At 42.1% G+C, this 27,912-nt stretch overlaps 1 protein-coding gene across 10 annotated transcripts in view; it reads left to right on the top strand.

The window, feature by feature from the left end:
- Positions 1-27,912, top strand: part of PDZD2 (PDZ domain containing 2) — a 218,570-nt gene that overhangs the window by 164,399 nt on the left and 26,259 nt on the right. For all 10 annotated transcript variants that reach the window (XM_034998734.1, XM_034998735.1, XM_034998736.1 and 7 more), the window contains 9 exons: positions 5,883-5,994; positions 11,693-11,838; positions 14,817-14,936; positions 15,734-15,848; positions 18,477-18,550; positions 18,701-18,926; positions 20,257-20,374; positions 21,871-22,003; positions 26,608-26,689. In XM_034998734.1, the coding sequence (XP_034854625.1) occupies positions 5,883-5,994; positions 11,693-11,838; positions 14,817-14,936; positions 15,734-15,848; positions 18,477-18,550; positions 18,701-18,926; positions 20,257-20,374; positions 21,871-22,003; positions 26,608-26,689 (1,126 nt within the window). The remainder of the gene's footprint in view (positions 1-5,882; positions 5,995-11,692; positions 11,839-14,816; positions 14,937-15,733; positions 15,849-18,476; positions 18,551-18,700; positions 18,927-20,256; positions 20,375-21,870; positions 22,004-26,607; positions 26,690-27,912) is intronic.

Here is a 27,912-nt window from a genome sequence, read left to right on the forward strand (position 1 = left end):
ATGTTTCCATAATGTCCTCCTGCAGCCCCAAGTCCTATGGGAATGATACAGAGGAGCTCCAGTAGATGCACATGCAGTAGATTTGTATCACAGCTAAGGAACCCTGATTGTTGGCAACCTGCATCTTTTATGATAGGCTCGAAGCAAATCTGACTGCCCTTTGCCCCAGAGAGAGATATTATCTTTATTATACTGGATGATAAACAAAACTGCCTCTTCCTCCAGAGACACTATCTCTGACTTTCAAGGTGGTTTGCTCTACAAACATCCTCGAAAAGATAGTTAATCCAGAGTGAAAACAGCCTATGCCCCTGTTCACAAGCCACATAGAAATGGGAGAGACCCATGGACGATGGTCTCCCAGCAGCCCATAGCAGAGACCCAGTCATATCAAATAAAGGACAGCTGATGGAAATATTCTTGTCTTCTCCAAATACAACTCAGTCTGTGGTAGTTATTTAGAGTCCATGGCCATGAATTTAAACTCAGCTGAGAGAAATCCTCCTCTCAATCTGGATGGGGGAAATCAAGTTGGTCCTACTTAAAGTACTTTTCATTTATATTCAAAATTTGCTTGATTTGCACTTGCACTTTGAGATGGAAGTGGAGGGCTCCCTGATGCACTGCATCGGGTGTGGATTGTGCCTGACAGAGCTTCTGTGTTCTCTGGTGCAGGCTTCTCAGTCCAGGGCCACATTTTCCATTTCCACCACCTCTTAGAAATGCAGAGAAGTGCTGAGACTAGAGAAAGCTGCGTTTCTCCTCCCCATTGATTCAGCTGGAAAAACACCCTCTGCAGATTCATGAACCAGACCTGCTGTTGATGATTCTAAAGCTTACACCTCTAATGAGCTCATAAGGGCTAATACTTCTGCCACCTGCTCCTTGATTGTCTTTCCTCAGGTTTTGAATGTTCCAGGGGTTGAGTAACAGGGCTTTCTGCTACATATGTTGGGGCAGTAATTGGATATGTCTCTAGAGTTTCCTATCCATCTCCTTTTGGGAAGACCCACTTGAGTTTCTGTTTAACCTGCTGTTTGAAAGGATTCCTGTCTTCTTTCCCAGCCCTGCTTGCTGAGTCTGCGTGCTTTTTTTTTTTTCTTTTAACTTCCCCTGTTCCTTTGCTTTCTGATGTAGATTTTTTTTCCCCTAAGATACTATTCTAGATTCTGTCCTGTGGGGCTCATCATTGTGAAAGATATGGAATCAACGAGTCTTCTGTTTTCTAAAGTATCCATTGTTCATATGCATCTTGACCACCGCCACCTCTGAGTTGGCTAATTCCAGCCAGGAAATTTTCTCCCACCTGACCAACATCAAGTTCTGGCCTATTATCATCCTGCCTGGCTCCCCTTGGTATGTCTCATGTTTGCTTCCTTTCCTGTTGTAATCTCATACATTTCTCAGGCCACTTCCGTCAGGCCAACAAAAGTAACTGTGTCCCTTTAAAATTGACCCAGGAATTTTTTTAAATCTCCTCCTGGGCTGCTTCACCCTTCACCTTTAAATCTGTCCAAACTTTCTGATCCCTCTCTATAGAGCTATCCCAAATCCTCTTACTCAAGCTCTGCAGTTTTTAAATCACCTCTGATTGTCTTCTGGGCCTGAGATGTCCCTAGGAGCATCATTGCATTCTGTTCCCCGTGGTGTTGCCTCTTTTTCTCAGGTTTTCTTTAGATTTTTCAGGATTTAAGTTTCTTCAGGTTTTCTCAGGATTTCTTTAGTCCCCAGTCACGCCCTCCAATCTAGTAAAAACTAAAGTGTCTCCCCACTCGTGTGACACCCACTTTAATTGTGGTCAGGAACTGGCCTCCCAGACCTCACAATTCCTTTGCGGGGGGCGGGGGGGGGGTCTGTTCAAACTGGGTTGCATTTTAGCTTTCTCTGATCCCAGCTTAGAACTCGGTTTTTTCAAGTTGGATCCATTACCACATATCCATCTGCTTACTGGTTTCCAGAATTTTGTTGCTCTTGTCTTCTGTTCTCTTTGCCCTATGGGATTATGTCTTTCATTTTAAAATCTCTGTCATTTGAGTGTGGGTTCAAATGAGGGGAAAAAGAGAAATCTGCCATCTTTAATCAGAAAACTATCACTTAGGGACGCCTGGGTGGCTCAGTCCGTTAAGGATCTGCCTTCAGCTCAGGTGCTGAGGATAGTCCCAGAATGGGCTCTTCCCTCAGTGGGGACCCTGCTTCTCCTTCTGCTTGCCGCTCCCCCTGCTCGTGCTCTCTAACAAATAAATAATCTTAAAAAAAAAACAACTATCACTTAATTCTTAAATCAAACTCCATCTTTCAGATGAGGACATTGAAGCTCAAGGAGGATGACTCATGTGCCTAAATTGCTAATAAACCAGGATTTGTATCCAGGCAGCTGGATTCTTAACCATTCTGCTCTACCATCTCACTATAAAACCAGAAGCTAAAGATTCTTCTTCAGTGAGAGAGAATCTCATAGGCTACAAGTGTAGAAAACTGTACAAACAGAAAGCCTCTAACTTGGAAATTGGCAAATTATATTAGATTCCATTAATATAATGGCATTGTTGTATAACACATGAATTGGAAATTGCTGATGAATAATAGATTATACCAGCTGAACCAAAGGCTTTCCAGGAGAACTTTTTGCACATTTCGTTTTAGAACAACTAAAATGACATCATTTCCAGAACAGTTTGATTTGTTCTGTGCATCTAAAAAAATAAAAATACAGCAAAGGGTCTCTTTAGAGTGTCGGCATTTTCAGACAATAGTCAGAAGACTGAAGAGAGGTGCACTGTGATCAAAATTGCACTTTGTATGTTGTTACTCCCTGTTTCTTGAGTTCCAAACCGCCTCAAATCATGGCAGACTGGTTTCTGTTGCAAGAGGAAAAGGTTCTGTTTAAATTCAGAACACCGTGCACTTTCTGGGGGTTCTGAAATCAGATTGTGCTTCTGCCTTGAGCTCAACAGTGACTGTTTGCACCTCTTCAAGATGTCTCTAGGTCCATTCTGATTGGTTTTAGTTACGAGCTCTCGGTGGTAATGTAACACACACCATCTTTCGTGTAAGATTTCCTTGGTATAAGAAATGCTATTTTATAGATCATAGAAACCAAATGTCATCTCATTCTTTGGCACATTCAAGATTAAAAAAAGAAGGTTATTCCTTAAGGCTGTGATTCTCTTCTAAACCGCCTCTCTCAGATTCTGAAAATAAAGAGTTGGCTGCAGTTGGGCTCGCATCACAAGAACATAGATTTGACACAGTGTGTATTCGCTCTTGTAAAACTACACCACTCATCCTGCACGCTCATTCTCTGCACACGTGATCTAGCCTAGCTCTCGGATATATGTTATAAACAAAAAGGTGTTACTTCAGGGTCTCCATTTATTTCCTCATCTGTCTATGGAGAGAATATTTTTTACCTTGGGACCCATGTTTGCTGGGAACACTAAATGGGAAAAATGTCAGGAATACGAACTATACAGTATGGTACGGTATTGATCATCCAAAGTGTTAACTTAATTAAAAAGCATCTAAGAATGGAGGGAGGGAAAATCCTCATGACGCATGAAGCTGGAAATCAGGAGACTGAGGAGTCTCAGCCTTGCCTGTAATGAGTTGAAAAGCCTTGAGCAGGTCACTTTCCTTTGGGTTACTCATATGAGGGCTTATGTCATCTCCAAAATTCCTCCGATTGCATGAAAAACTGGGACCACGCTGAAAAAACAGAGAAAAAATGCAAGAAGGAAACTTCCTAAGTTCAGAAACAGTGGGCTGGGATTGTTTTCTTCCCGTGACACGAGCTCCTCGGACATGCTTTCTGATGGTCTGGGCCTTGGCCACTGTGGAGTAATCCACCCACTGACTGGGCACCGAGGAGGTAATGACCTACAAGCTGAGAAATACTCTTCTCCATAGCCTGATAACCTGGGTCAGGTGGTATGAGAGAAAGAACCAGGAACTTAACTCAGTCTCCAGTAATTGCTGTTTATAGTCCAGAGACAGGTTCTTTCCATAAAGCTGTAAAATTAAGCAAAGGGGAGGCCCTGAGGCTTCTCTCTGGATTATTCCTATTTGCATGTCTCCTCCTGTGCCTCAGATCTCTGGCAGGTCTCCAAGAGGGTTCTTTTGCACTGGGTGTGAATTAAATGTTACAATTTGGGGTTGGGAAAGACATCCCTCTTGAGAATCTCTAAAATCATCCTCAGGATTCCATTCTTGCCTTTACTTCATAATTTAAACCTGGAGACCTGCCAATCCCCGACATTGTAATAGGGACTCACCAAATGTATCTTTGTTTTATGTATCGGGATTCATTTGCTTTCCCACGGCCCCTTCCTCAACTTGCCTGCATCTCCTCATTTCTCAGACGTTTTTTTTCCTTTCTCATCCGGAGAGATACTTGAACTTATGGGGGAAGGGGGAATTTTGCAAATCTCCTATATTACATATAAGATTTACATATAGGGACACCTGGCTGGCTCAGTCTGTGGAGCATGCCACTCTTGATCTCAGGGCCATGAGTTTGAGCCCCATGTTGGGTGTGGAGCCTACTTAAAATACAAAAATACATATATTAAAAAAAGATTTACATATAAACAATTACGTCTTAGAAGGAGGTGAGGTTTATCTGGGAGATTATGCATTTTCATATACTGAATTTGATATACAGTGTATAATTTTTATTAGTTAACATTCAGGATTTGGGGTGTTTTTTTTTACATTATAATTATGTGACTTTTCGATGACGATGAAGTGTTTAAGGATATCTTCTATATCTTTTTAAATTCATGTTTCTTCACATGAATCCTACCTGTTTTAATTAATATGACTTTTTCCCTTCAGAAGCTCAAAGGAAAATAAAATTTCAAATGGGAAAACTCATTGTTTGATGTATCTCTTAAGTTTTATACATGTAAATTTACTTCCCCAATTTTTTATATACACTCTCAAGCATATAAGTCTCCTTTTCTTCTCTAATAAATGTAGTATTTTGTCGTTGCTGTTTTAGCATTTTTGGCTTCTCTCAGAGGACCCTGTAGACAGACCCTTGAGACCTTTCTTTCTGTATCACCCCTTGGGGTCTGGTAGCATGCGTACAACATACAGACGTGTGGGCTGACTTTCTGGGGCTACCTGCACGTGGCCGAGCAGTGCTAATCAGTACTCAGGAGTATAGTACACAGACAGTGTGGTTGACCCAAGGGGTGTAGTTATTTGGCTGCCAAAAAATTAATGTTTTGCTGTATTTCAGAATTGAGTTTAAATTTCTGGTTTAGTATTTCTTTTTTTTTTTTAATTTTATTTATTTATTTATTTATTTATTTGCGAGAGAGAGAATGAGAGGGAGGAGGGTCAGAGGGAGAAGCAGACTCCCCGCTGAGCAGGGAGCCCGATGCGGGACTCGATCCCGGGACTCCAGGATCATGACCTGAGCCGAAGGCAGTTGCTTAACCAACTGAGCCACCCAGGCGCCCTGGTTTAGTATTTCTTGCAACTTGCGCCATAGGAAAAAGCACTAGCCCACAAGCCAAGAGACCTGGGCTATCGTTGTGGCTTTGTGACCGACCCCCTGGGAGACCGTGACCGACCCCCTGGGAGACCTTGACCAACAAGTTTCCTCCAGAAATGAAGTGGCCTCTGGGACTATTTCCACTTTGAAACCTGCCGTTTCTGTGCTGTGCAGGGGCTGCATGCTGAGGAGGAACTTGCCAGCATAAGGCTGTATGGTTCCAGGTTATCAGAGGGGCTGTGCTTTGATCCCGGGAAGCTTTTTTTCTCACATGATACCTGTATTGCTGCTCTTCAAGCTTTGAGATAACCTCTGGGAGGAGATCTCATCAGTGATTGCAAGCCCGCCTCTCCCATCAGCTCGGTGTTCTCTGCATTTCCAGATGCCTGCGTCAGATGAGCCCCAAGATTCCGGTGGCCCCGAGGAATCCAAGGGAAACCTGGAAAGTCCCAAACAGGGCAGCAGTAAAATGAAGCTCAAGAGTCGTCTTTCAGGTGAGTGGAACTCTTTGCCTGATGTGGCCTGTCTGAAAGTGAGCTTCTAGCCTCAGGAGTGGAAAGATAAGGTCATTAATGGAATGAGCTCTTTTTTTCCCTTACAGCCTTAAAATTGTTTTTCCTTTAGATAGTGCATGCCCCAAGCATAAAACTGCATTCAGCCCGGCTGCCCGGGTGAATATTTTTGAGTCCTAATGAAGCGAATGTCAACATCTCCCCGTTTGTCTCTGCTCAAACCTAAATTTCCTGTGTATATGGTTCATTTACTTCCGCAGAACTTTAGGTGACCCCTGCCCTGTGGCATATTCCTAGTGGCCTATCTTCCTGGCAAATGCCCCTCTCCCCCAAGCCCTTGGTCCACCGGAACCAGGGGCAAAGAGCTATTTACTTGATATTAAATCTGCATTTCAACGAAGCAGGCGGGAAAATGGGATGGGAGTTGCAGCCCTGGAAACAAAGAGAGTTCACATTTCCTGGGCATAACCTCATAGCAGCGGGCTTGTGTCCTAAGTTAGAAAGTTCTTGCTGAAAGCAGAGGCCACGTGCAGGAACCCGTTATGATCCGTGGGTCCTAGGCACTAACTCCCTGATGGGCTCTTTCCCCTATTAAAAAACAAACAAACCAACCCTGAACGTTATATTTCACGGCTGCATTGGTATGAAGACACGAGCTGGATTCTTTATTATCTCTTCATTACTATGATGTTTATACTGAAAACTCTCTTATGGGCCCTCTGCATGGTGGGGAAGCCAGCCCTGGCTGCCCACCTGTGAAAGGCATCTCCTGTGACCTTGGGCCGGTTACTTTAAGCCCCTGAACTTCCACTCCCTCACCTGAAAAAAAGGAGATAATAATCCTGGCTTTGAAAGGGTGAGCAGATTAAAAAACAAACACACAAAACACATGCAAGTAACCAGCCAAAGCATGGCAGATTAACATCCAAGGCCTGTCAGTCTCCTCTTCTGCACAAATGCATGCAGAAGGGCAGTCTGTGCCTGCCCCCCAGGACCACCGCCCCCTCACCACCCCCACACTGCTCCCCACCCTGGTCGTCTACTGAGCTGTCCTCAGGTAAAGTGACTGGTACATAAAATACATCTGTTTCTTTTAACAAACCTGAATAATAAAGTGAATTAGTGTATTTGTAACTCAGAATAGTTATCTGAACTTGGGTCTGTGACGAAACAGTGATATGGTCACAGGCTGATAAGTTGGAGGGGAGACACTGTGCCGAAGGTCCTCATGTGGAGAGACTGGCTAGCTCCCCTGCAGCCCCAAGGAACAACAGAGAGAAAGACGTTCAATTCCTGTGTGTGTTTGGGGCCTAGGAGTCACAGGGCATAGGGGGTGGAGATCTAAGGTCAGCTGTCTTGGCAGAGTTAATCAACACCTTATAAACCCAGGAGGGCCACAGAGCTCTGGGGAGGCATCAGGGACCTTTGAAACCTGTGCAGTCACATTCCTCATTTTATGGATGAGACCAGAGAAGTGAAGGGAATCCCAAAGGTCACTCATTCAGTGCCAGCAAAAAGATCTGCCTCCCAGATCGTTCTTCTTACCTACCCCTTGCCTTCCCGAGACTCTTGATGAGAATCCTACTCCCCAGTCTGGGGCTTTATAGATACAGACATGGGAAGGGGGATTATGTGATACACCCCACCGCCGCGGCCATTAACATCACAGTCATCACCGTCATTTGCAACCTTACTCTCATTGTCTTCTCCCCTTTCCCTCTCAAGAGGGGAAGATGCTTGAATAGGTTCGGACAAGAATAGTCTTGAGAACTTTAGGTCATGATAAGGCACGCACGAGAGGTATGAAGATGGAAGTCTCTCTGGGTCGTAGTGCTCAGGGGAGGAATTCAGAGGACACAAGATAAAGGAGGGCCAGGACCTTGGCAAGATTTGACAGAACCCAAGAGGAAGCAACAGTGGTCTAGAAGAGGGAGAAAATGCATGAGAAATGTTTAGGGGCAATGGGGGAAAATGGGTTAGAGAAGTTTCTGGCAACTGTTTTTCCTCCTCAGCTTTCTGAAAGATCCAGGAACCATGATTGAATCCAGCAGAGCTTGTCAGGGAGATTAGGGGTATGGAGCCCCTCGGGGTGGGAGACAATGGTGCCAGCAAAGTGAGGTAAAATGTCAAGCAATATTTATAGGCTCCCCAGTTTTGGAAAGGATGTGGGAGGAGGACAGATCCTCTCCTTTGAGAATCAGCAGGCCAGAGCCACGAATTCACAAATTCACGTAGCAGGGCAGTGGGAGATAAGGCTGGAAAAGTAATTTGAGACCTGTGAAGGAGGCTTACGGAACTAGGTCTTCCTTCAGGGCTGTGAATATGTTCAGTCTAAAGACGTTTGACTACAGGAGATTTTAATGTGCTCAACTGCTAATTTGTCCTGTAAACTTGGATATTTATTTCCTATTTTCTAAAAGTGAGTCACTCTGGTATTCACGTATCAGTATATTATCTACAGACACTACTGTATGTGGTTTCTCTTCTGTTAAGGCAAGTGCCTCCCTGTCAGCTCAAAAGGCACTTTCTTCTAATAAATCTTTTTCAGATACTAAGCATGCCAAGATGGATTAATCTGGCCATGAATTAGTAAGTCATGAATTATTAAAGAGGTTCTGTAAAGAAGTTCCAGCCATTTCCACAAAGATTTTTGCCTAGTCTGGCTCCAGAATGACTAAAGTGATTTTATAGAACATTTTTCCTAATATTCTAACCTGAATTTTCCTTACTTCATACTGCCTTTTTTGCCAGCAGGGTTCCCTTTTAATTTTGGTATTTTTGATTTATCCGTGTTAATGCCCTAGGTTTGTGATCTTTTTAAATGGAAATTTCTCTTTGATTGCAAAGGAGTTTCAGGTGTTTGAAAACCTGTATCACAAAGTTAATATGTAGCTTTTGAAACACCAAGCTTTTAGTGATGTTCATGTTAATATAGCAGCACTCTTCCAACTTTTCATCACCACTAAAGACTCAATATATTATTTTGAAAAGAGTACAGAATCATCCTGTTTTATTCCATGAAAAACTTTCTGAGAAATGTTTAGGTAAATTGAATTTTAGGTCATCAAACGAAACATAGTCTAGGAGAATTTGATATTACAAAGAATATGTGTATATAGCTCTAAACACACACATATGTATATATACATTTATAATGTATCATGTAAACATTGTAATGTAATTATAGCTATATTCAATGTAATTGAGCCATTGTTTAAAATTAAAGTCCCTTAAATTATCTTATTTTAAAATAGCATATAATATAAACTAGGTATTGATAAAGGTGTCTTTAAAAATTACTATAAAAATTTCCTAAGACACAAAAGTTCTAAGCATACAGGGAAAAACTGATATATCATACTGTGTTAAAATTATTAATTTTTGCTCATCTCAAAATACCATTAAGAGGGGCACCTGGGTGGCTCCGTCGTTAAGCATCTGCCTTCGGCTCAGGTCATGATCCCAGGGTCCTGGGATCCAGCCCCGCGCTGGGCTCCCTGTTCAGTGGGAAGCCTGCTTCTCCCTCTCCCACTCCCCCTGCTTGTGTTCCCTTTCTCGCTGTGTCTCTCTCTGTCAAATACATAAATAAAATATTTTAAAAAATAAATAAATAAAAATTCCATTAGGAGTGAAAAGGCAAGTCACAGACATGGAGAAGATATTTACAATACATAGATTCCATGAAGGACTCATATCTGAAACACATTAACAAAAAAAATTAAAACTCCTATAAATCAACAACAAAAAGAAACCCAATAAAAAAATAAGCAGAACAGGGCACCTGGGTGGCTCAGTTGGTTAAGCGACTGCCTTCGGCTCAGGTCATGGTCCTGGAGTCCCGGGATTGAGTCCCGCATCGGGCTCCCTGCTCAGCGGGGAGTCTGCTTCTCCCTCTGATCCTCCCCCTCTCATGCTCTCTGTCTCCCATTCTCTCTCTCAGATAAATAAATAAAATCTTTAAAAAAAAAAAAATAAGCAGAACAGACACTTTACAACTTTATTTAAAAAAAAAAAACCACTGTCAAATTTACAGAAGTAAAACAGCCAATGAATATTTGAAAAAGTTCTGTCACATTGGTCATCAGTGAAATGTAAATTAAAAACCACAATGAGGGCCCCTCGCTGGCTCTGTTGGTGGTGCGTGGGACTCTTGATCTCAGGATTATGAGTTCAAGCCCCACTTTGGGTGTGGAGATTACTTGAAAATAAAATCTTAAAAAAAAAAAAAACAACCCACAGTGAAATGTCATTATATATCCATGAGAGTAGCTAAAATTTAAAAAACTGGCACCACCAAGTATGAGGAGGATGTGGGGAAACCAGGACTCACAACACAGTGGTGTTAAGGCATTGGGAAAGGTGGATATGTACCCGGAGCTCAGCAACTCTGTCCTAGGTCTGCACCCCACAGTTAGGATTTGTATGAGAATGTTCCATAACAGTATGTTCTAGATCAAGGGTCAGCAAATTACCACCCACAGCTATATTTGTATGGACTACAAGCTAGAAATGCTTTCTACATCTTCACTGGGTTTAAAAAAAAAAAAAAAAAAAAACACGTTTAGAAAATATGCAGCAGAGACCATCTGTGGCCCATAGAGCCTAAAACATTTACTATCTGGCTTTTACCCGCCCCCCCCCAAAAAAAAGTTGTTGACCCTTGTTCTAGAACTGAAACTAGAAACAAAGCAAGTGTTCATCAGCAACAGAATGGATAGCCAAATTGTGATGTGTTTATACAATGAAATAGTATACAGAAACGGGATGAACAGACTCTTAGCAGCAACATGGGGACTTTCACAAACAGATGCTAAGAATGAGGAGCCAGATATAAAAAAGTACATATCGCATGTGTTCATTTATATAAAGTTCAAAAATAGACAAAAGTCATCTATGATGTTGGAAGTCGGGATAATGGTTACCATGGGTGAAGGCTGGTTAGGGGTGCCAAAGTGGCTTTTGGGTTCCAGAAATACTGTTTCTTGGTCTGAGTGTTGGTTTTTGGAACATTCACTTTGTGAAATTTCATGGAACTGTACACTTACGACTTGTGCATATTTCTGTAAGTTTTTATTCTTTAATAAAAAAGTTTATTTAGGGGCACCTGGGTGGCTCAGTCGTTAAGCATCTGCCTTCGGCTCAGGTCGTGATCCCAGGGTCCTGGGATCGAGCCCCGCATCGGGCTCCCTGCTCCGCGGGAAGCCTGCTTCTCCCTCTCCCACTCCCCCTGCTTGTGTTCCCTCTCTCACTGTGTCTCTCTCTGTCAAATATTATTTAAAAACTCATTACATGAAGAAAAACCACCCACCCCAACAATGGAACTGCACCAACCACCAAGTAATGTTCCTCCATCACTAGAAAACCATCTACTGATAGCATTCTCTTGTTTATTGCCTTATCAACCCTACATCTTACTTGGATGAAACGTATACATTTTCCCATATCCAGTCCGGTCCCTTCGAAGACTGGCACTTTCTTCATAATCCGGCATCAGTGGCCCCAGCGCTCACCCAGCTTATTGGTAGAAAGCTATGAGCTCAGTGCTTTGAAAGTATTAGACACCAGGCCTTCCGAAAACCACGTAGTGTGGCTGTAAATGCAACAAGCTTATGCCTGTGATGCTCTCGTAAGATTCTTTCCATCCCATATCATGCCATGTTTTTCTCCATGTTTTTACAAGGGGGTATACACCGGCTAGAGTCTGTTGAAGAATATAATGAGCTAATGGTGCGAAATGGGGACCCCCGGGCCAGGATGTTGGAAGTCTCCCGAGATGGCCGAAAGCACTCTCTTCCCCAGCTACTGGACTCCACCAGAGCATCACAGGTAATACGGTACCACAGAGCTTTCGTTTTCTCATGCCGTGCAAGTTTCCCGGTTAGGGACATAAGAGTGTGTTTCCACCCCTGCGTCTCTAGGCTTTCTTTTACTCTTTCAGAGACCAACAAGAGCATCCATGTTGTGAAGAACTGCCCATCTGTGTGGGCAGGGGTATTTGGGACTAGAGATGTAGCACAGAGAGCGAGGTCTATCCATGGAGGTTAGGAGGAAGTCAGCCTAGTATTTGAAAACAGTAGAGAAAAATAATCCTTTGTTGGATCTCGACATCTTGGTCCCTCTTCCTACTGTGTGTTTTGGAACTGAGAGCTGCTTTCACTGCCAGGAGACCATGGCGCCTCACGGTCTGTGGTCGACCACCATTGCCTGTTTCGTGGGCGCATCAGGTGTCACCGTAACCACTGGGTGGGTGGGTGGGTGGGTGGGTGTTGGGTTGTGTGAGGGGGGGCATTGCCTGTGTGTGCCCATACTGTGTCTGGGATTTTCCCTGTTACACAGTAATGACTCAAACAGGCAAGGTCAGAGGGGCTGCGGAGGGGGGTGAAGGAGGCAGCGATGTTAATATCCCAGGGCCTGCCCCAGAAGAGCTCAGGGCTCCATAATTCTTCACAGGGCTCTTCCTCAATTACATCAACCTCAACCCAGTAAAAAGTGGGTAGAGAGCTCCTAACCAAGTTGAAGGCAGGCTCAGTCTCAGGAACTTGTGGAGTGTTCTCTCAGTCCTGGCACCATCAGCCCCAGGGCTCGAGAGAAACCATTGGCATCTTGCCTACAATGAAGCAGAGATGGAGGCGGAGGGTGGAGCAGCAACATCCATAAGTGCATGTAGACTCATAGATCGTAGAGATGAAAAGGACCTGGGGCAGGTCATCTGGGTCGGGTCGTTACTTTGGGTGTGTTATCACCATTTTAGAGACAGGCCAATGAATCTCAAAGAGATTTGCCAGAATCACTGGGAAGAACGTTTTACCTAGCCAGTCAAATAAGAAGTGCCCGTGTTCCAGAGGCAGCTGTTGATCAGGTTATGCTGTGTGGAATCTACCCAAAGACAGCTTGAGTCGGGATGTGGAGAAAAAGCAGAGCAGAAAACCTGCATGGGTCCTGGTTAAAACCCCTCCGGACCCGTGACGGGAGATGAGCCTGTGGCCTGCTCAGAATAATCCAACTGGACTGGCGGAGTCAGGGGGTGGATCAGAAATCGTAAGAGAGCCACGTTGTCAGTCTGTCTTAGTGCAGAAAATGAGAGAGGGTTTCCTGCCATCACAGCCAAGGAGGCCTCACTCTGAGGTGATTTCTTAACTGAGAGAAACCCGACCATATTTATAGCCCAGAAATACCTATTTCTAATGAGGCTTCTAGAAAGCACAGGCTGGTGAAGATTTTAGAGGAAAGACTTTTTCAAACCCTTGTCAAATCATCCTTTTCCTTTTCTTCTTTTTTTGCCAGGATTCACCCTTTTCCCTTGTTCTCTCTCTCCCTACAAAGCATTGCCAAGAGTACAGCCACCCAATACAGTTTTCCACAATGATGGAAATATTTTATGTCTGTACTGTCCAGTATGGTAGCCACGTGTGTCTACTTGAGCACACGAAAAGTGGATAGTGAGACTGAGGAGTGTAATTTTTATTTTAATCTTCATTTGCGTATAGACAGCCACAGGTGACTATATTGGACAGCAGAGGTCTAAAAAGTGCAGTGGGACCCCTGAAACTCATCAAGGGAACAAGGAAGCGTGCAGGCCTCTGGTTCCCACTGGCTCCCAAAGGGGGGATGGCAAGAGGTGCAGCTGGAGATTGGTCAGAGAGAGTTCCCTCACAAGGCTACACATGAACTCCGTATTCGAGGGTTGAAAACCCATGGACTCTGTCTGGCCGTCTCCATGATGGTTTCAGTAAAAGGGTAGTAACCTTGCCAAGCCAACATTTTTTAAATGAATCAGAGTCTGGGAGGCCAGTATAGCTGGTAGATATTTTGTAAAACTGCAAAATATAATGGTTTTAAGCTGCCAGGAATACAAAAATATCATTAGCAGACATCTCACTTCTACCTTGGCTGTAGAATATACTAATTAAGGATTAAAAACTATTTTCTGATGTCTCTTTTCTCACATTAAGCATGAAGTGATTTTTTTTTTTTTTTTTTTTTTTTTGCTTATGCTGGAATATCTGTCTCATTTAAGAGATTGATTATTCTAAGAAGGATAGCAAGAAGATAGACTGTGGAAGTGCTTTAGCAATAGGTTTGCTGAAACTCTTGTTTATGTTATAAATAGTGTACCCTGCTTATACACGTGTGCATGTGGGTGATGGACAAGAAAGGGGTTGAGATTTGAGCTTCTGCATGCCAGGACGGGGGGAAACGGTGGCTGATGGGAAAGTATTTTCTTTTCCAAATGTGAGGGGTTAGAACCAAAGCTGCTGCCGTTTGTCAGTGGGGTGTTTTATGTGGAATAACAGTTGTCAGGGTTTGTGGTTTGGGTTTTATAAGAAACAAGGGCTTGCTACATTTTTGGTTGAGCGAATTAAGCTTAAAATGGCAAGATACTTTCTAACCATGATTGTGAATTGGGATGGGGGTAGGAGCGGCTTCCAGGGAGAACCTGACCACAGGATAGCCCTCCTACGTCTCTGAGGCCTCTCGGCTTCCGGTTCCTGACTCCATTCCAGAAAGCACGAAGTAGGACGTATGGGTACGGTCAAAGAAAGAGCAACCCTGGGTGCTTGCAGCCTCCACTCAGCTCTTTTGTGGAGAGGGAAGCATGGCAGTGTGTTACAGCAGAGGGCTGGCTGAATCCAGTGGGATTCATCATAAACTCCTTTAGCTGCTTGACCAGAGATGGAGCGCAGAGAAATGGCTGTCTAACCCAAAAGACAACTGAGGTTTTCACAATCTGAATATATTTTGATGCCAGAGGCCCCAGAAGGGTAATGAGACTATCCCTGACCTGGCCATGCGCTGACTTTTAGGAATACCAGATTGTAAAGAAGTCCACGCGCTCCCTAAGCGCCACTCAGGTGGAATCTCCTTGGAGACTCATTCGGCCATCGGTCATCTCGATCATCGGGCTGTACAAGGAAAAAGGCAAGGTGAGCTCCTTTCTGCTCACTGTTTTGGCCCCCAGGTGAATGTTAGCATATATTTCCTAAATGGTTAACTTTGTTGTTGTTTTTACATGAAATAAAAAATAAAAGATACAAAGAGGAGTAGATTAAGTGGCCTTTGTATAGATTTGAGTGGATTCCCTAGCATCCTTTCCTGTGGGCTGCTGAGTGAGTCACGCCCTTTTGGCCTTCTGACATAAGGAGTCCCCAGCACCTGGGAGCTAGGGCACAGGTGGGAGTGGAGTGAATGCTCCAACATTGACTACTATTGAAAGAAAAGCCACCCCTGTAGCTTCAGGGGATATATTCCTAGTTATCCTTTTGAATGAATTTCATAACATTGCCATTATCACAAAGAGAAGAATACAAAAAAGTTGGTATTATACAAATGACAAAACATCCATTTCGATATTATACAAAATGGAAAGACTGACACAAAAGAATAAAATAAATATGGCACCCGAATTGTATGAAATGACTCTCCTGAGCTATTAATTGATCCATGTGAAGTTGCCATTTTTGGAGACCAAAGGTTGTCAAATACTGGCAAGTTCCTATGTTTCAACGTAAAACTTTCTCCCTTTAATGTAATGCATAGCTGGTGCAATGCAAATAGATCTGAGGAAGGAAGTGGAAAAGGGAACGCAAATTTAAATTTATAGCTGGTTAGCTTAACTCTGAGCCTAGCTGGGAAGGAGGCCTCAGTTAAATAGAAACAAGAGCAGATGCCCTCAGTTAAATACTGCAATGACAACCTGGACCCCCTTCTGCTTGGGGTGTAGGGCCTTGGCTTTAGCATTGCTGGAGGTCGAGACTGCATTCGAGGACAGATGGGGATTTTTGTCAAGACCATTTTCCCAAATGGATCAGCTGCAGAGGATGGAAGACTTAAAGAAGGTAGGAGAAAGCCTCTCAGTGGTTCTCAGTGGTGGTGAGCTCTGATTCCTTCAGAATCTGCCCCATTGCAAGATGTGAAACCAGGGGCACAGCAGCCAAGGGCCATGGTCTTGGGGGTCAAGCAGACCTGAGCTGAATCCAACACTTGCTACATCATGACCTTGGACAGTTGATGTAACCTGAGCTTTACTTTCCTCAGTTTGTAAGCTTGGAATATTAAAACCTATCTTGAGGAGTCATTGTGGGGATTAAATGAGATGATGTGTGGAATGATTTGATATTTTTTATTTGGGTCTTTAAATGTCTGTCTTGTCCCCTTGGTCCTTGATCGTGTTCCTTGCCTTGAAAATTCCTGAGAGCTTGCAGGCCGTTCTTGCCTCAGGGCTGAGTACACACACACCTTTTATATTCTCCATAGCACCTGCCATTTTGCCATGCATAAACATACTAAATGAGTGCTTTTTTCCTCCTAGCTTTATTGAGATGTAATTGATCCATAACATTGTGTAAGTTGAAGGCGTACAACATGATGGTTTGACATACACATATATTGCAAAATGAGCAGCACATTGATTTGGCTAACACCCTCATCACATCATATAATGACTGTGTATGATGGGGGGAGGTGAGAACATTTAAGATCTACTCTCTTAGAAATTTTCGACTGGACAGAACAGTATTGCTAACTATAGTCACCGTGCTGGACATTAGATCCTATTCGTGAGCCCTGATTTTTTTCCTGCCTTATTAACACATTTCCTTCATGAAACGACTAAATCACACTATTTGTAGTTACCTTCAGAAATGCTGCGATTGGTCAGTTCAATTGACTCAAATTTTAGGTACTGTTATGTTCTGCTGGCTTATTTTTTTTAACCGATTGAGTCCATTGGAAGCTCCTTTTTCTAGGCAGAGCTGCCCTAGGAGCCTACAGGCTAATGATAAGACGTGACCAGGCTTATTTTGAGGACAGAATATTTATTTCTCTCTCTTAGAGGAAGGATTAACTCCCAGGTGATATTTGTATCTAGTTTCAAAACAATGTGAAATTCTTTTTTTATATATATATATCTTCTTTGGACAACTGATTTTTGTATCCCATGACTGTTCTAAACTCATCTACCTTTTTGGGTAGATTCTTTTTTTTTTTTTTTGCTTCTTTGTTGTTGTTTATTTTTTATTGTTATGTTAATCACCATACATTACATCATTAGTTTTAGATGTAGTTTTCCATGATACAATGTGAAATTCTAACAGAGCATTTTTATAATGGATGTGCCATGTGCTCATTTGACTGAAATTCATCCTGCAATACTGGTAAGATGGGGGGAAATGGAGGAAAAAGCAGTCGTTAGTAAAGGTTAATAGCACTTGAGTCTCCTAAATACTGTTTTTTCATACGTGTTCATTTACAATGAAGGTAAATCATTGGAATGGATTTTCAACGTGTTGAATGATCTTTTAAAAATCTTGTATAAAGATTTTTAAGAGCATGAGCAACCATTTCCCATATGGAAGCAAACCAAAATCCTCACCTAGTTAGGTGATTATTTTTAAACAGGTCATTTCACCTCTTTTACAACTTCTGTAATTGCATTAGAGAGAAAGCACATAACAAATGCATGGGGCACTGCTACATTTTCAAACTCATCTACAGGATTCCTTTAGTGGAATACACAGCGTGCTCCTGGGATTAGCTGTCCATGAGAGGTGAAAAGCTGTGTTCTGATGCTGATTTGCACTTTGTTATAGGTAAGGGAAGTCCCCCTTTTGTCCTGAACTGCTGTACGAAGTTCATCTGTTCTTCTCTCGGGGGCCACTTTGTCGTGTTTTGATGAACTGTTATTCCAAAACACAGACCATGTTACAAGAGTACAAACCAAAAACAGACTCTTACAGGTCAACAGGATGTCCAAGCTGGAAAAATGACCTGACTCTACCTTCTTGGGCTTGAAGATGAGGATGAGTCCAGGATAGTTTGGGAGAGAGAGAGAGAGAGAGAATGAATGAGAGAGCTACTTGGTATTAGCCCACAATAATCTCTTAGATAGAAGCATGTAGTGATTGACCAGCTTCATGACTGAGAACCTGGAACAGCATCAATAAGACCAGGCGTCTAGACTATTTCTGGAGGCAGGGCTGCCATTCTTAAATGGTATCTCAAAAGTTTTTGTCTCTGTTATTAAAACAGTTTTCCACAACCCATGATGATTCTCCAAGCTCAAAAATCTTGTCTTTCTGCAAATACAGAAGTGGATTTCTCACATGTTGTATATGTTCTTGCTTTATTGGCAGTGGCCTTAAGTTTTTAAACACTATGTGGAAAGACTTGGGACTCATTATTGCATTTTGATCTCTAAACGTAGGACTCCTTTTATCAAACTTGGCAGTGGCTAAAGAATAACGTCTTGATAAGTCCCCTAGTTGTTTTCATTAAAGATGGAGATACAGAAATACTGCGAAAGAATATGCATTGTTATTAGTTGTCCCATTTTGTGAAATTCCTGGGAGCTAAGTTAATGAAAGCACACTGGAACAATAAAAATCATTTTATAGACTTGTAAATCAGGTACCATATGCTATCTTCTAAAGCACAATGTCAATGTAATTCTCCTATCTGGTCACTAGGGGATGAAATCCTTGATGTAAATGGAATACCAATAAAGGGCTTGACGTTCCAAGAAGCCATTCATACCTTTAAGGTAACAACATTCGTATTTATCTCTTTTGTCTTCTTTCTTTTTCTTCCTTTATTTCCTTCTGGTTTGGGTTTGAGATTTTTTTTTTTTATCCACCCTTCGATCTAGGAACAATCTGAATGTTTTTGCCCTTCTATCTTTTTGTTTTTTCAGCAAATCCGGAGTGGATTATTTGTCTTAACGGTACGCACAAAGTTACTGAGCCCAAGCCTCACGCCCTGCTCAACACCCACACACATGAGCAGATCCAGCTCCCCAAACTTCAACACCAGTGGGGGCAGCTCAGCGGCAGGCTCTGATGAAGGCAGTTCTTCGTCCCTGGGTCGGAAGGCCCCTGGGCCCAAGGACAGGATTGTCATGGAAGTGACACTCAACAAAGGTGACACCAGCTCTTCCTCACTTTCATTGCATTGTCTTGAGTAACAATTTGTCATCTGTTCTTAAGTTAACCTTTTATATTTTTTCTATAAATTGTTCCTTTGGAACAATCTGCTGCCAACCACGTATGGTAGTCTCTAAATGGACAGTGGGATCAAAAGTAGAGATTTTAGTCGTTTTACTAAAGTGAAAAGAAGTTAGCACTAGCACAAAAAGTCTTTTAAGCTCTCCCCAGACGAATCACTGTGTGTCAGAAACTCAGGTTAAAAAAAGAAAGAAAGAAAAATCATAGACTGGCTTAATTCTAGGGCTAATGTAAAATTTTAAAGAACAGGGCGCCTGGGTGGCTCAGTCGGTTAAGCGTCTGCCTTCGGCTCAGGTCATGATCCCAGGGTCCTGGGATCGAGTCCCACATTGGGCTCCCTGCTCAGTGGGGGAGACTGCTTCTCCTTCTCCCACTGCCCCTACCCCTACTCATGCACTCATTCTTTCTCTCAAATAAATAAAAAATATTAAAAAAAATTTTTTTAAAACCAAAGATTATAGTTAATACCGTCAACATGGGGCACCTGGGTGGCTCAGTCGTTGAGCATCTGCCTTCGGCTCAGGTCATGATCCCAGGGTCCTGGGATCGAGCCCCGCATCGGGCTCTCTGCTCAGCAGGAAGCCTGCTTCTCCCTCTCCCACTCCCCCTGCTATGTTCCCTCTCTCACTGTCTCTCTCTTTGTCAAATAAATAAAAAAGAATACACTCAACAACTAAAAGTTGTGCGTCTTCACCAAATCTTACTGCTTTTCGTCTTTCTTTCTTTTTTCTCTACACCTACTACAGAAATATGATAAGCAGTTAAATAACCAAGAGATTAGTTGCTTAAAAAGGCAAGTGAAAGAAAACTTAAAGCTGTGTATCCAGAATAAAAAATATTGGGGCCCCTGGCTGGCCCAGTCAGTGGAGCACATGACTCTTGATCTCGGGTTTGTGAGTTGCAGCCCCACATTGGGTGCAGAGATTACTTATTCTTTAAAAAATATATATATACACATATATATTACTTTGACTCTGCCTATTTCCAGAAACAGACTTGAGGAGGCTCTTTAGACTAAGCAGAGAGCGGACCGCTAAATAATTCACAGCCCATAGTTAGCCTAGTCTGCCGTGAACTCATTTCATTTACAGAATATGATGATGTTGACAAAGGAAAGCAGGATTTCCATTCTGAGTCTGGTCACAAATAAATGGTTATTGGTCTGAATATACATTAATGCAGCTTCAAATCACTTATACTTTTTTTTTTTTTTAATTTTATTTTCTTTGACTGATGCCTCTCACAGAGCCAAGAGTTGGATTAGGCATCGGTGCCTGCTGCCTGGCTCTGGAGAACAGCCCTCCAGGGATCTACATTCACAGCCTGGCCCCAGGCTCAGTGGCCAAGATGGAGAGCAATCTGAGGTTCGTTGTAAACCCGATCGTATAGGCTTCTCGCGCGTTCATGAATGAATGAATGAATGTACATGTAAGGTATCCTGCCCTATTACATCCTTGTGTGAGATCCTAAACTTCTGTATTATTGGCAGTAATGTAGCCAAGGTTACAATTAATAGCATTTCCTAAAAGGGGAAAAGCTAATCTAATTGAAATTGGGTTGAAGTAGAGAACTCTGTATCTTGGCTTGCCTATTTTGATCTATTTGGACTCAGAAGCTCAGTTTCAGAAACTTGACAAAATACAATTCTGTACAGATATCTATGATTACCTAAGTACTTTCTTTCATGTTTATATCATTTATGTAAAATTCATATGTAATGCTAGGAACTGCTCCTAACAGCTCATAATCGCTGGATACCAAAGAGTCCCGAAAGCCTGCCCTTCACCAGGAGGCCTTTATGATTAAGTATAATCTCTTGAGCCTTTCCTGTTGTTTCATTCCTTTTTGAGTGATGTTGTCTAGATGCTTATTGTCTGAAATCACTGTGTGTCTGATTTCTCAATCTAGCTAGTTGATTGGTAGCATGGGTGTTCTGTTTATAAAGAGATGTCTAGGTGTTCTATTCAGAGTAACTGCAATGGGCCTGTGCCCACCTAAACTTCACAAGAAGTACACACATTGCACAAAACACCCTTTGCAAACAGTATCACCTTTCTCCCCTGTAAGCTTCCAAGTCCTTGAGCAGTTGAGGAATTGTCAAAATGATATTCCTTAAGGTTGCCATTTTGGGGCCCTGTCAGTAGATTATATTATGTTTTTAGTTAATCATCAGAGTGAATTTCCATACAAAAAAAATTTTTTAGCAAATCATCGAAAGTACATTAAAGAAAATATACTTTTAGAACCCCAGGAAAAAAATCCTTTAATGACATCCCAAGATGATGTTTCTTTCTTGAATGGTTCCATATGTCTGGAGCCTGCCAAATGAACATTCTTCAAACCCCACATAAAGAGTCTTTGTTCTCTCATACCGAGTTCTCTGCCTATAATTTCAAGTCAAAATGGGCATCTTGTCCCCAATTTCTCATTTGTTCAAATTTGAAACGGTTTTACAAACTCTTGGGTAACCTTTGAGCTTCAGGTATTTCTTCCTCAAATTATATTACAATAATCATTTCAAGATGGTAGGAAAAAAGAAAATGATGGTGGTCAAGGGGCTATCTTGTGATGATCAAAAGGTAGACAGACCTGAGTTCAACAGTGTGTGACATCGGGGTGACCTCTGAGCCTGGGGCCTTATCTAAATAATAGGAATAATAATACCTGTTCAAAGTATTGCTATGTACATTGCTTTGTTTATATGAATGTGCTGCTTTTTTACCCATATGCAAAGACAAAAGGATGTCATTTGCTTGTTTAAGGTATTCAGAAAAGATTTCAAATTATAAACCTCTCCCAGAAGGAGATCTTGTAAAAAGCTAACTGTTACCACAGAGTGTTGGTCATTTGTCCTCCCTAGCCGCGGAGATCAAATCCTGGAAGTGAACTCGGTCAACGTCCGCCATGCTGCTTTAAGCAAGGTCCATACCATCCTGAGCAAATGCCCCCCAGGACCCGTGCGCCTTGTCATCGGCCGGCACCCTAACCCAAAGGTGAAGTATTTCATATTGTTCTGAGTATGGGAAGATGGCGTGGCTGTTTGTCCTGAAGCAGTGAGACACGTGTTCCTATGATGATGGACGCTCTTTGGTGAGACAGTTTACCCAGCTGGGCATGGGAATCATCAGCTTGTGGTCACTCGGTGACCAAGGTAACCGATACACATGGGAAACAAATCACTGATCTGGACGTCTTTGTCTTCATACTCTTAGAAATTTTATTAGAAAATTTTGACATTGTTATTGGTGAATATAAAATGTGGTAGAAGATAAAGAGTGCTCGGTTCTGAGTAAGTCCCAGCTGGTTGTTTGATCTCTGGTGAGATACTTAACCTTTTTTGGGTTTCTGCATCAAGAAAATCTGAGAGCAGTGGACTAAATGGTTCCTCCAGGCCATCCTCGACCTGAGCAGAATACTTCTGTAATTAAGGCTTAAGAGCCCACTAATTTCTTTCAACATCATTATCACATTGTTGAATTTGCTGATAATCATAGCCCCTGTATCCTTGGCCTTTGCTGATATTTAGTTGTATCTTTTCTATACTTAAGCAGTTGTTTTGAATTTTTTTAGGTTAACCAGAAGCCACTTGAGCAAATTTGATTCTACTGGCGTTGAGCACTACATTTTTGTTGTTTTGAGTACTTGATGTAAAAATCTTTTTAAATTAGCTTGTCTCTAATATTGCAATCAGGTTGTATTTTTACAAAATTTAACCTTTTCCTTCCAACAACTCAAAATGCTCCTTAAGAACATTAGCCCTTTTTGTGCCTGTCCTATGACCACCTCTTCTGTATCATTTATACTATTATGTCCTACATGGGCCCAGGCTGCTGTGCTTAATGAACTTGTATGCCATTTTGAGAGTAAGAAGTCTGTGCGGAGGGCGCCTGGGTGGCTCAGTTGGTTAAGCGACTGCCTTCGGCTCAGGTCATGATCCTGGAGTCCCCGGATCGAGTCCCATATCGGGCTCCTTGCTCAGCAGGGGGTCTGCTTCTCCCTCTGACCCTCCCCCCTCTCATGTGCGCTCTCTCTCTCATTCTCTCTCTCAAATAAATAAATAAAATCTTTAAAAAAAAAAAAAAAAGAAGTCTGTGCGGAGAGACCTCCTGGGTCCTCCCATGTCTGAGATTTCTTTAGTGGGTTAATTTTATGGCATCATTTTTAGTGTCTTAGTGGGGTCTGTGGTACTGGTTCTCCACAGTGCTTGGTTGGTCAACAATTGCCATTGGACTAATTCAAAGTCAACTCCGCTACTGTTTTTTTCCCCAGATTGTTTTCTCTTGTCTACGTGCATTCTCATTTATGTCTTAAATAAAAACTTCTTGAATATCATTCATATAGAACCAAGTCTGCTTCTGCCTTTTTCCATTTTTTCTCATCACTTCCTATTTTTCCTCCTTTCTATTTTGTAATCCTAACACTATCTCTTACAGCCTCTTCTCCTTTGTCTTCCTGCTGTCCCCCATGGCTCTCTTTGGGTCATTTTTAACAGCATTTTGCCTCATACTCACAGCTAGAGTAGTCTTGGCTCCTTCCTCCAGGGTCCTCCCTTGGATTCCATCACCTTAATGGCCATACCCCCTTCCCCCTTCCCCCTTCCCTCTTCCAAAGCAGTCCAATAAGCTTGGGCTGACCCAGCACGTCCCTCAGCAACATTATAAAAAAATCAGTTCTCAGTGATTTGCAGTCATTGGCTTCAGGCACGTCTGACTTCAGAATCCATTCCAACATAGCACAGGTCACGATTTGTTTGGAGGTCTGCTTCAACTCAGCCCAAAAGCATCTGCCCAATTTGCCAATACAATCAAACATCAAAATGCCATTTCCGTGCAAAGCATAATAATCCTGATGGACTGGTGGTCTGCGAGCCTGTTGAATACCGGTTGATTCATGTGTCTAGCCACAGTAAAACGGTCGTCATGATGGCATTGGAGATACATCCAGCAAAACCAGATTTCAGTATTTGTTTGACTAGATTTCACATTTCTTCCTAGGTAAACATGGTGTTCTTAGTTGTAACATCATACTATATTTTTCTTTTGGTCAAGATTCCACTTTATGTTTAATGTATTTTTGTACCGCTCACCCCCCATTTCATGCCAATAGTACATTTGGGTACTGAATGTATGTGCTTCCTTAGTTTTCATGTTGTTCCAATAGAAATACCACAAGGATTTTCTTTTCTTCTGTTTCTCATAATGACTGAAGCAGTGGCTGCCCAACTGGGATATTCAAACCCTCCAGGTCTAGACAAGCTAAGATTTGGACTTGCCAGAAGAAGGTCAGAAGGGTCCATTTTTAACTGGTACTGGGGCTCTCAGCACGAATAGAATTATCCAGGAAATCTTTCACTTGTTCCAAACCCCAGCCGTCTTTTTCCCACTCAGAAAAACAGCTGCAAACATTGAAGGTCTAATGTCAAGAAAAATTTGCAGGGCGCCTGGGTGGCTCAGTCGGTTAAGCGTCTGCCTTCGGCTCAGGTCATGATCCCAGGGTCCGGGGATCGAGTCCCGCATCGGGCTCCCTGCTCCTTGGGAGCCTGCTTCTCCCTCTGCCTCTCTCTCTCTCTCTGTCTCTCATGAATAAATAAATAAAATCTTTTAAAAAAAAAATGTAATGCTGAATCCTGCATAGCTTTATTTACTTATGAGGACAAATTGCTATGCTTATCCAAATATTATTTATGCTAAATGTTATTTTACCACACAAAATTACCATTCTAAGTTTACAGTATTCTTACCTTTAAAAAAGAAATTCTGTGCAAGTTATGTAATTGTCTTTTAAAATATCTCATAATTCAGTGTATGTCAGGCTTTAAAAATTATTTTCTGTGAATAATGACAGTTATGGATAACAACTGATGGGGGGGAAAAATCCATGAATCTACCATGATTCCAGTAAATATAGAAAGAAAAGAGTTATAAAATGACTATTTTGAAAAGTTCATTGTAAAAATTGATCCAAGTAAAAATCATCAATGATACTAAAACCATTGAGTAAAAATATACTGGGGAGCAGGATACTGATGTTGTCTCAAGCTGTCTCCTCATAGATCACTCATTGATGACCAAAAAAAAAAAAATTCCAGTGGAGAAATCCGGTGAACTCCATCCTAACCAAGTGGTCAAAGTTATCACCAGCCATGAAACATGAAACACTGACCCTGAGTGCCCCTCTGAAGCATGAGAAGGAAACAGTTTTTGTAGTTTTTCTGCCAAAAAAATGCATAATCTAAGTCTTAGCATGAAGAAACTATCACACAAATCCTAATTGGGGGTTTGATTGGCCTGGGTTTCTTCCAAAGTATCAGTATTGTGACAAAGAAAGGCTCAGTAATGTTCTGGATTAAAGGAGTCTAAAAAGACATGACAACTAGACCCTGAATTGAATTCTGGATTGCCAAAAATGAAATTTCTATGAAGCATTACTATGCAAAGGTGTTGGCTCGTGACCATCTACTAAGACCCACAAGATAAGGAGCTCACACCAGAATGCAAATGAGTTACCTCATGATGTACACCACTCAGTTCAGTGGGCACTTTTTCCCCAGGAGGACACTGTTGGTGAAAGAAACTGAGTGTTGATAAGCATTCTGGAGGAAAAACCTATCTCCTCGCAAGCTGGCATCAAATTTCCTATGAACTACTTCTGTCTACAGACACACTTGGAATAGTGTTTCTGAAGGATAGTATTAGGACAGTTGGCTAAATTGGAATATGAAATGTAAATTAGACAGTCGTTTGTGTCAATGTTAAATTTCCTAGAATGGTAATAGTACCAGGGTTATTGAAGAGAATGTCCTTGTTTTGAGGAGATACATGCTAAAATATTCCTGGGTGAACGTTCATGATGTCTGCAACTAACTTCCAAATGGTTTAGTAAACAGTGAAGCAGTGTGTGTGTGTGTGTGTGTGTGTGTGTGTATTAAGAAAGAGCATGAGTGGGGAGCCTGGATGGCTGTCAGTCAGTTAAGCCTCCAACTCCTGGTTTTGGCCTGGGTCATGAACTCACGGTCATGAGATCGAGCCCTGCATCAGGCTCCGTGCTCAGATTCTCTCTCCCTCCCCCTCTGCTTCTCCCCCTGCTCATGTGCTTTCTCTCTCTCCCTCCCTCTCTCTCTCTGTCAAATACATACATACATACACACATACATAAAATCTTAAAAAAAGAGCATGAGTGTAAATATGGCAGAATGTGTAAAACAACAACAGTGAAGAGTATATTGCTCTTGTGCTGCTCTTACAAGCTTTATGTAGGTTTGCAATTGTTTAAATAAAATCTAGGAAGAAAAGAAATAGAAGTGAGTGTTCTAGAGAGGCAGGTATCAGCCATGTGGCTGGTAACTATAGCACCTGGGCGCGTTAATGACTTCGGGAACCAGCCGAAGGTCTTGTTTGGAACATATTGTTGGAAGCGATCAGCTAACCCGGCTGTCCTTATATGCCCTGAGTTATTGCTTCCGAGGACTGTCATAATCTTTGGTGCTGTGGTGTCCCTCTTTATCTGCACTCAGCCTCTGACTCAGGTCCTAGCTACTTTTATTGGGGAACAATAAATAAAGAAAACCATCTCATTTGTGCTTTCTGCTGAAAATCAGGTTTCCGAGCAGGAAATGGACGCAGTGATCGCACGCAGCACTTATCAGGAGAGCAAAGAGGCCAGCTCCTCTCCAGGCTTAGGTACTGTAATTGCACGTCTTCGTCCAGCATGAGTAGAGCTTTCCAGGAAGCTCCCCCAGGGGGCCCTGCCCCATGCTGTGATATTAGAGTCTTTGTCATGACCAGGTTTGGCAGAAGTCATTGTCAAAGAGATCCTGTGCTTGCTCCTAGCTGCTACTTTTGATTTCTGCTGTTATTTAATGTGCTTTATTAAAGTTCTAATCATGCATGCTTCTTACACTATGAGATAATTTACAAAAATGAGTTAACAGCATTTCATGTGTTTATGTACAATTCATCTGAAATGGCCTAGGTAAAAAGTAATACCAAAATATCAGTTGTTTGGTAGACGCAGAGTGTTCTCCGTTCCAAAGCCTGGGGTTTCTTTACGTGAACTAAAGGTTTCCACCCAGTATGGCAGCCTTACTTCAATAATAAGTAGATATTTTTTTAAGTTTCAACTGAAGAAGAGTAATAGTAGAAGCTCCCCAAATCATGATTTCCCCCGTCTTAAGTGGGAAAGTTCAGGCAGAGAAGGATTGAGATAATAAGAATTTCCTATGAATTTCAAATTGGAAACATTGCATCAAGTTTTAAAAGTAATGTTTCCAGTAGAATGGAAATTCAAAGGGACTCTGCAAACATGTCTCAACTCAAGATATTACTGATGTCAAGACTGATGTCGGGCGAAAAAGAAACTGAGACGTGAGTTACTGGTTGTCGGAGGAAAAGGAAGGCATAGGATTTTTTGGCAGCCATGGAATACCCTGATTATTTGCATCCATAATTAATATATTTAAAGTGGCCCCAGCCATAATGGGCTCTTTATTCGGCCAGTCCGTTCTCCTGACCTGCCTGCAAACTGCCCTCTCATAATCCCGGCGTATGCCCACAATCATTTACAAAAGATTTTATTAAGCTATGAACCTCATGTGCAAGCTCTTTTTGCTCATGGCATATAACTTAAAGTTTCAACGCCAAATCTTTTCATCCTTCTACTAAAAACCAAAATAGGTATTCAACCCTCCCCCGAGTTCCTTCAGGAGTTAGAGTGGCATTTCTTTGTTCATTGATCCTTCAATCCATTCAACAAATATCACTGAATACTTCCTAGATCCAGGTGCAATGCTGAGCACTGTGGGGTCAGATCAGTGAGGGTCTCAGCCTTATAAATAGTTGAGGAAGGGAGATGAGGGGCATCCACTTATAATTACATTGTACTGTGTGTATGAAAATTGGTGTAT

This window comes from Mirounga leonina, unplaced genomic scaffold, assembly GCF_011800145.1.
Source record: "Mirounga leonina isolate KUSES-001 unplaced genomic scaffold, KU_Mleo_1.0 Mir_95, whole genome shotgun sequence".
NCBI classification, from domain to species: domain Eukaryota; kingdom Metazoa; phylum Chordata; class Mammalia; order Carnivora; family Phocidae; genus Mirounga; species Mirounga leonina.